The sequence below is a fragment of the Oncorhynchus masou genome, chromosome 11 (assembly GCF_036934945.1).
Source record: "Oncorhynchus masou masou isolate Uvic2021 chromosome 11, UVic_Omas_1.1, whole genome shotgun sequence".
NCBI classification, from domain to species: domain Eukaryota; kingdom Metazoa; phylum Chordata; class Actinopteri; order Salmoniformes; family Salmonidae; genus Oncorhynchus; species Oncorhynchus masou.
In genome coordinates this window covers 20,171,759-20,181,234 of record NC_088222.1, presented here as the reverse complement: position 1 = coordinate 20,181,234, position 9,476 = coordinate 20,171,759, and the positions used below count along the sequence as shown (strand labels likewise).

The window sequence follows — 9,476 nt, the reverse complement described above, 5'->3', positions numbered from 1 at the left end:
TAATGCCGTTGTTAACGGGGATCTGTGTCTGGTCGGGTGTCTGTATTATATCCCTCCCATCCGACTCATTGAAGAAGAACTCTTCATCCAGTTTGAGGTGAGCAATCGCAGTTCTGATGTCCAGAAGCTCTATTTCGGTCATAAGAGACTGTAGCAGCCACATTATGTACAAAACAAGTTACGAACAAAGCAAAAAATAAAATAATATCCTGGTTGGTTAAGAGCCGATAAGACGGCAGCCTTCCCTTCCGGCGCCGTCACAATTTAAAAAAATACAAATAAAAGTTCATATTTTAGCAGAGGGCTCATTGTGCACTGAGTAGGCCTCAATAGAGAGTAGTCTGAAGGTGAGAAATGAAAGAGCACACAGGTAGACCTGGCCAGACTCACATCACCTCTTCCTCCTGGGGAATAGTGAGGCATGCTTGCCAATGAACACAAACCAACTCTCTGGTCACAGCTCTAGACTGGCCCATGGTCTCATTAGCCTGCACCGTCTGCCGTTTACCAACAGTTCAGAGTAGAGGTCACTAAAATGTGCTGATGCAGGTAAAACTATGTATATTTTAGTGAAATCCATATTTGCTATATTTGTATATGCAATTATCATGGGATGATCCTTGAAATATTATTTAATTGTTTACATTTTTGTTTACAGGCTAACTCTGTAACAATGTGAATGATGTTCAAATGATGTTCTGAAGGAGATTAATCTTCTGTCATATGTTAGAATAATATTAAGAACTTCTTGCATTAGGCTATGTGCACATCTATGGATTACACATTTACTGTAATAGCCTAGTAGCCATTTTCCAGTTTAAGCTGCATGCCATAATAAACTGCAATGGTCAAGTGCACTCACACATACATAGATGGGTGTGGCAGCAATGGGTTCAGATTCCATTTCACCCATTCAAACCTCTAGATTGCGCAATCTCTAGCCTACTGTAGTTCACCAGTGCGCGATCTTGCTGGACTACATTAGTTGGGACGCAGAGTGTTCTACTAAGAAGATATTTTGGTGAACTTTTAAGAGGATTGGATAAAATGAACTCAATCTGCTTTTAAAACTATATTTATCCACCTGGAAAAGTACATAACTTGCCCACGGATATGGCAAAGGCATACAGTCTGTATGTAGGAATGGTAACAGGTAAGAGACACCGTTCTATGATTAAGTTGAACAACTCTTCAGCCTCACTTTATTTACTCCAGCATTTCCCCAACTTGGTCCCGGGGACCCCAAGGTGTGCACGTTTTGGTATTTGCCCTAGTACTACACAGCTGATTCAAATAATCAAAGCTTGATGATAGTTGATTATTTGAATCAGCTGTGTTATGCTCAGGTAAAAAACTAAAACGTGCACCCCTTGGGGTCCCGGGAACCAAGTTTGGGAAACGCTGATTTACTCACTGTATCTAAATAGAATTGCCTATAGACTGGTTATTAACTGAATTAGTACTGTTTGATTAACAAAAAACATTGTATTTAATTTTATATGAATATATTTCAGGTATTATTAACATGTTCTTTCTTAACTTTACTAGTTTTCCTTTATTCAAAATATTATGTACGTATTATAGGCCTACTGTAATGTTAAAATTGGATAGGAGGCCTGTGTGGGCTTACAGTTCCATTGCAATTGGGTATATGACTCAGGTCTCTGTTGGTCTCTTCACCAGAAGAGACAATACAAACCATTTATATGATATTTATTTGTGCAACTCAGTGAAGTAGAAAGTTGTATGGTTTTTATAACAAAAGATATGCCAACAAAAACGAATGGACTTGTAATGAATACTCAGGGAAAAAATGTGTAGATTCACACGCAGAGCGCGGCAGGAATCACGGTTACAGGCAGGCAATGGTCAAAGACAGGTAGGCAGTCAAAAAGCAAACAATACCTCACAATCATACAAACAGAAATAACTGAACTAAATAGGGAGCTGATGAGACCAGGTGAGAAATGAACACAGGTGAAATCAATGAACAAAAATGAAAGACTACGTTACGTTCCAGAACAGAAAGGAAAAGATCACAAGGTTGACAAAGAAAAGAAAAGCAGAAGCTTACAGGACTGCCCAATTTTGAAATGATTTCCCCTGTCTAGCTATTTTGAAATGATTTCCCCTGTCTAGCTACTTTGATTAATCTATCTGTGCTTTAAATGAGTCTGCAACACTGACTTTAGATACTGGAGTGTAGTGCACTGTTAACTTAATACTCCTATGTACCTGCCTATACTGTGATTGACAGCAACAATTAGCATGCTGGTGTGTCAGATGATCAGCAAATGATCCACCACCCCATAACCCTCTCTCTATTTACAAATAGAGTTCACCAAGCACATGCCAAGATCACCCAAACCAATAGAATAGACTATTAATAACCACATCTGTTGTTTTTATAGATCACTTATCCCATTCACCACATTTGTATCATGGCTGGGTGTTGTTTTGAATATTATGAAAAACTGACAGTGTTGTTGGATTGAATGCAAAGACTATCTTTAGAAAGGTTATCATGGTGTTCAAAATCCCAGACACCCAAAGCCTGAGCTAGGAGGTATTACTGTCAAATCGTCAATCACATTAAGCTCAACAATCTATTGCACTGCTCTGTGCTTTTCCTTTCAGATTCTAAAACCAATGTTGGTGGAATTGTAAGGATTTGACTTGATGTTTGTGCATTGTGTGACCAGCTCTGTTTGTTTTCTGGTCATAGCTTTGGCCCTGTGTAAATACTCTCTGGCTGAATGGAATACAACTGAGCAGCTGGTGAACAACACTGTGTCCCTCCATCACCAAGGCAACACAAACAACTTCAAAGGTAGATTGTTTTCCCCAGAGAAACGTGAACTTATGGAGGGATAATCATGTCATAAAAGTTTGTTTTAAGTTTTTTAATCATCTGACGTGCATGTGTTAACATTTTTGAGGCATTCTGACTTTAGAATTAGCCAGGTTTAGAAGAAACCTGTTGGATTAGAAAAGTAATGTGTTTGTGACGTTTGTAAAAAGTCCTTCAAAAAAATTATTATACTATTCTTATATGTATTCGTGCTCTGTTGTTAAATTGAAGGCCATGCGTCAGGAGTACGTCATTCACAGTTATTCATTCAAACAGTTGGAATATCAAATGCTTCTCAATCTCCACCCGGCCCTGAAGTAACAGGAGGTGGTGTCACCTACCAGCCCCAAAAGAGACCATAGTGCACAGTAAAGCCTTCTTGCCAAATCAAATCAAATCAAAATCAAATTGTATTTGTCACATACACATGGTTAGCAGATGTTAATGCGAGTGTAGTGCAATGCTTGTGCTTCTAGTTCCGACAATGCGGTAATAACCAACAAGTAATCTAACTAACAATTCCAAAACTACTACCTTATAGGCACAAGTGTAAGGGGATAAAGAATATGTACATAAAGATATATGAATGAGTGATGGTACAGAGCAGCATAGGCAAGATACAGTAGATGGTATTGAGTACAGTATATACATATGAGATGAGTATGTAAACAAAGTGGCATAGTTAAACTGGCTAGTGATACATGTATTACATAGATGCAGAAAATGATATGGTGTACAGTATACACGTATACATATGAGATGAATAATGTAGGGTATGTAAACATTATATTAGGTAGCATTGTTTAAAGTGGCTAGTGATATATTTTACATAATTTCCCATCAATTCCCATGATTAAAGTGGCTGGAGTTGAGTCACCAGTGACCATGCAGTCATTACCTCCCCTGTGAGTGTTATTGTGAAGTGTACCACCAGCTTGTTATGTGCCCTGGGTTAGGTTCCTCTGATGCGATTTAGATGTGCCTTTTATGGACGTCAGTCTGACATCATGAGTCAGTTGAAGCCACCTTAGTTGGGGCCTCCACTGTTCAGGAGTTGTCAGTTGCTGTTTGGTGACAATCCTCACACCTAAAAGGGCTAATCAACTACTGATCATACTATTGTGTTTACCCACATGGAGAAGAAGAGTGATGCAGTGATGTGCATTTTATTACGGTGAAGTAGTTCCTGGTTCCCTCTGCCATGTACCTCTTATGTTCTGTTGATCAAACAGCAGCAGCATTTCCCAGCTGCTCACTTATCCCGGTGAAGTATAGTGGGATCACTGGCTGCACATACAGCTACTTAACTAAATACCTCAATCAATTTACACCGGTTGCTAGTTTGTAACCAGTTTGGCTACTATTCAATATGGGTCATTTTAATTTTAAAGGCATGCTCTAATGTTTCACACTACAATTGGGGCTTTCTCCCTCTCTGTGATGGGAACGAAGACTCATTATTATTTTACTGGCCCAAGTTCGCCATGACTCACTGGATGGGAAAAGAGGAGTATGTAATACAACTCTAGGTATCCCTTCTCTTTACTAACAGTGGCCAAATCAATTATGTTTGAATGTTATGTTTGTGTATTTCTACACAACAACCAAATTTGGCTGAGAAGGTTGTTTTTTACTCACTTTTCTTTAACTTTGACAGTATTTCATTACATATAATTGACACATTATTATCCCACACCAGTCCTGTCCTCGTGGTGACAGTTCAGTTCCTAGTCCTTCCTCAGATCATATTGCCAGGAGCTTATTTATATGACAGGTGATACTGGCCACCCTGAGTCGGATTACTAAGGGAAAACCGGAGCTTCTCACTTCAAACTCATATCTTATTCTACATCACCTTTGCAATGCAATCTTCTTATCAGAAGGATATTATATGGCAAAATAGTTACTCTATAATCCCCCTTTCCCCCATATTTTTCTATTTGCACTCTCCATAGACTCAATAGAAACTGCAACTCAAGCCAAAAAGAGCGGCCATTTCACCAAATGTCCAAAGGAGTTAAGGCAATACTGTATCCATGGGTCGTGTCGCTTTGTAAAGGACCAGAATACTCCTTCATGCAGGTAAATCATCTCACCCGACCCGATCTTTACTGTGGGCCCCAATACTTTATCTGTAGATATCCATGGCAGAAGGTCTCAAGCCAAGGACATGCTACATACAACAATCTCTGCCGTGAAAATGTATTAAAAAACATCTTTGTGTCTATTTTGATAATTGTAGCAGAATTATTACACATCATTATTACAAGTATGAAGTTCAAGATCCTAATAGAAGTAAAACACGTTTAAAACACTTTGTAAGACAAATCACTTGTTGATCCTAATGATTGTACTAACCTTGTTCACTGTGACCCCCGGATTATACTTAAATCAAAACAACAAGGCAGATAAATGTTTTGTTTAACATGGTCTTACTGCATTTCATCAAGCCTCACAAGCATCATAGAATCACAATCAGCAAGACAAGCTCATTTGGGACAGCTAGTTTTGGAGCAGCTAGAATAGCAGATTTGATAGCTCAGCATCTGCTTGTTAACTCATAGCCCATGTACTTCAAGTTACTTCTTTGTTTTTCTTTTGGCAACAAGAGATAGAACCAATAAACTTGTTGTGCATATTTTTATCACAGTGGGTGTATGGTATATTTGCTCTGTTTTAGATGTGAGAGAGGGTACATTGGGTCCAGGTGTGAGTATGTTGATCTGGCCTCGCGTCTAGGTGACAAGAGGCAGATCATCGTAGTCTGTGTGATAGCAGTATTGGTCTTCCTCATACTGTTCATCACATTCATCTGCATCTGTGCACAGTGAGTAAAATACACATTCTTAAAGCATCAAACAGCCAGATTTACTTTATGTTGTAACCTTCCATGTGTTTGTGTGTTTGTGAGAGTGAGAGGTGGACATACAGACTCATCACCTCACAGCCTGTCATACTAACCCTGGGATGGGATGTAAGGAATCTATGTGTCTCTCAAGAATGGAAAATAAATAATGTAACGCTTGTGGCCACGTTATCTTTGGTTTTCATTGGGTTGTATGTACTGTATCGGCCCTGCTCTCCCTTCTCATTTTTACCCAAAAGTGAGACAAGAGTGCTAAGCGTCAGTTTAACAAAAGAGTCTTCTGTGCTCAAAAATACATTAGATGCTTAACCTCTGTGATACTGGGAGAATGTATTGGTGAATAACTCAAGTGAGACTCAACACCGATGATACCATACACACATGATAGAATAAATATCAAACGATGCATTTTAAAATCACAAATCTGCTTTAATGTTATTTTTCTGTCTCAGTCGACATAAACTTTGCAGATGGAAGAGAAGAAAGAAAAAGGAGACGAGGAATGGAACAGAGAAGCTCAATATGATTATGATGATGAACACAAATGGAATGCATGTAGCTTCATCAGATTCAGTAGAAACCTCAGACACCAATGCAGTATGACTAGGTATGTACTATATGTATGTACTGAGGTATTTGAGATTTTTCTGACTTATGACCTTTGCCATTGTGTCAATACACACAGCATCTCTGCCTGTTCTAACTACAGTGACATTGTAAAATACAATGGAAAAACAGACTAGTCCTCTTTTGTTGCTGTTGGAAGGTGATATTCCCCAGTTGGATCAAGCCAAGCATCCAATTATAATTCAGCACATCTGAAGAAAGGCCATGAATGGGAGTAAAACCTAGTGCTTGGCACTGCCTAAGCCAATCTTTGAACACATTGATATACAGTGCCTTGCGAAAGTATTCGGCCCCCTTGAACTTTGCGACCTTTTGCCACATTTCAGGCTTCAAACATAAAGATATAAAACTGTATTATTTTGTGAAGAATCAACAACAATTATTCAGCCCCCTTAAGTTAATACTTTGTAGCGCCACCTTTTGCTGCGATTACAGCTGTAAGTCGCTTGGGGTATGTCTCTATCAGTTTTGCACATCGAGAGACTGAAATTTTTTCCCATTCCTCCTTGCAAAACAGCTTGAGCTCAGTGAGGTTGGATGGAGAGCATTTGTGAACAGCAGTTTTCAGTTCTTTCCACAGATTCTCGATTGGATTCAGGTCTGGACTTTGACTTGGCCATTCTAACACCTGGATATGTTTATTTTTGAACCATTCCATTGTAGATTTTGCTTTATGTTTTGAAACATTGTCTTGTTGGAAGACAAATCTCCGTCCCAGTCTCAGGTCTTTTGCAGACTCCATCTGGTTTTCTTCCAGAATGGTCCTGTATTTGGCTCCATCCATCTTCCCATCAATTTTAACCATCTTCCCTGTCCCTGCTGAAGAAAAGCAGGCCCAAACCATGATGCTGCCACCACCATGTTTGACAGTGGGGATGGTGTGTTCAAGGTGATGAGCTGTGTTGCTTTTACGCCAAACATAACGTTTTGCATTGTTGCCAAAAAGTTCAATTTTGGTTTCATCTGACCAGAGCACCTTCTTCAACATGTTTGGTGTGTCTCCCAGGTGGCCTGTGGCAAACGTTAAACGACAATTTTTATGGATATCTTTAAGAAATGGCTTTCTTCTTGCCACTCTTCCATAAAGGCCAGATTTGTGCAATATACGACTGATTGTTGTCCTATGGACAGAGTCTCCCACCTCAGCTGTAGATCTCTGCAGTTCATCCAGAGTGATCATGGGCCTCTTGGCTGCATCTCTGATCAGTCTTCTCCTTGTATGAGCTGAAAGTTTAGAGGGACGGCCAGGTCTTGGTAGATTTGCAGTGGTCTGATACTCCTTCCATTTCAATATTGCACAGCTTGCACAGTGCTCCTTGGGATGTTTAAAGCTTGGGAAATCTTTTTGTATCCAAATCCGGCTTTAAACTTCTTCACAACAGTATCTCGGACCTGCCTGGTGTGTTCCTTGTTCTTCATGATGCTCTCTGCGCTTTTAACGGACCTCTGAGACTATCACAGTGGAGGTGCATTTATACGGAGACTTGATTACACACAGGTGGATTGTATTTATCATCATTAGTCATTTAGGTCAACATTGGATCATTCAGAGATCCTCACTGAACTTCTGGAGAGAGTTTGCTGCACTGAAAGTAAAGGGGCTGAATAATTTTGCAAGCCCAATTTTTCAGTTTTTGATTTGTTAAAAAAGTTTGAAATATCCAATAAATGTCGTTCCACTTCATGATGGTGTCCCACTTGTTGTTGATTCTTCACAAAAAAATACAGTTTTATATCTTTATGTTTGAAGCCTGAAATGTGGCAAAAGGTCGCAAAGTTCAAGGGGGCCGAATACTTTCGCAAGGCACTGTATATCAGACAACCTACATAGCCCATTTTCTGTGTTGGCCAGGCTGGTTGCATGGTGTATTACTGTCTGAATTTGACTGTAACCGTCAGATCAAAGCAGAAGTGCAGCTGGTCCCTCAATGTGCTTGCCTGGCTTTCTCTAAAAAAAGGGATCACGAAAACAGACAGACCTAACAAGATTCAAGGCATTATGATGGATGTGGCACTGTTAAGGTAGTGTACAGAGGCTGGATATGACCGGGGTTGTGCGATCTCCCTTTCACTGCTTATTTGGTGGCTATACAAAAGCTGCTCTGTAATTGTGTGGTAAAAACCAATTTCATTTGTATAGTAACAGCCGTTGCTTCTATCTTCCAGCGACGGGGACTATAAATGGTATTCTCCTGCCGGACGGGATGAGGGCCTTGGTTGTAAGTGCCTGTTGGGAAGAGAGAGAGTGCTCTAACAGCACTGTGGATGTATACTCTTCAGCTGCTTCTCACTGCCAACCACAGTCTACAGTATGGACTGTTCTGTGCAGAAATGTAGGAGAACACAAGAAAGACTGGACCAGCTCCGTTGGAACTCATACATCCTTTATGGTCACCATGTAGATGGATCAATAGAACAGCAGCAACTCTGTGCATTTGGAAAATGTGATAATGTTCTCAGACTCATTTGTGTAAGCAAAATATACAAGGTCATCAAATCACAATAAGTTAAAGTAAAACCATGATTTAGAGGATATTTTGATGGACTCTGGGCTCTGAAGGAGTAGGCCTTTTTATGAACTGTCGTGTAATGTAACCTACTCTTATGTGGGCATGGATTAAATGATTAACATTTATTCAAGCTAAAAGTCCCGGTATGTTTACTCCTGGATGTGATACGTGTCATAATGAGGACTCATGCCATGTAGGCCGCTATGTGGGACAGATTATACTAGGTCTAATACTGGTAAATGATATAACATACTGTTCATACACTTGAAAAGGTGTGATTTATCAAACAATCCTACCAGCATCATACGCACACCGGTAGGAGTTAACCATTGATAAATACCAGTTGTTCTAATCCTCAGTGCTTGTGCATAACCTTGGCTATTTGCATTTCGAAACACCCCTAATTAACCATATATGGTCAAAATCAGCTCTTTAAAACCTGTGGGGAATATACAACGCAGTAATGATATACAACAGTGCAACCAAAAAAAATGTTTTTTTTTCCAAGACTGAATTAGAGGTGCTAGTTTCAGAGATTGAGTACAACCAAAGTTGTGACTGTTACGCGGAGTGGAACAGTCAAACCCAAGAGCAGACTCAGAAGAGGAGACTGGGATGAAGA

General features: G+C 39.7%; 1 protein-coding gene across 1 annotated transcript; it reads left to right on the top strand.

Moving 5' to 3' along the window:
- Positions 1-969: 969 nt before the first annotated feature.
- LOC135547921 (probetacellulin-like) lies at positions 970-8,984 on the top strand. The gene is made up of 6 exons (XM_064977129.1): positions 970-1,153; positions 2,726-2,830; positions 4,807-4,933; positions 5,532-5,678; positions 6,170-6,324; positions 8,511-8,984. The coding sequence occupies exons 1-5, from the start codon at positions 1,114-1,116 to the stop codon at positions 6,318-6,320; spliced, it is 570 nt and encodes a 189-aa protein (XP_064833201.1). The 5' UTR covers positions 970-1,113; the 3' UTR covers positions 6,321-6,324; positions 8,511-8,984.
- The last annotated feature ends 492 nt before the right edge of the window (positions 8,985-9,476 follow it).

Coding starts and splice junctions, on each gene's coding strand:
- LOC135547921 (XM_064977129.1), top strand. CDS start 1,114: ATGGCAAAGGCATACAGTCTGTATGTAGGAATGGTAACAG. Junction 4,934..5,531: donor CAGAATACTCCTTCATGCAG/GTAAATCATCTC, acceptor GCTCTGTTTTAG/ATGTGAGAGAGGGTACATTG. Junction 5,679..6,169: donor TTCATCTGCATCTGTGCACA/GTGAGTAAAATA, acceptor TTTCTGTCTCAG/TCGACATAAACTTTGCAGAT.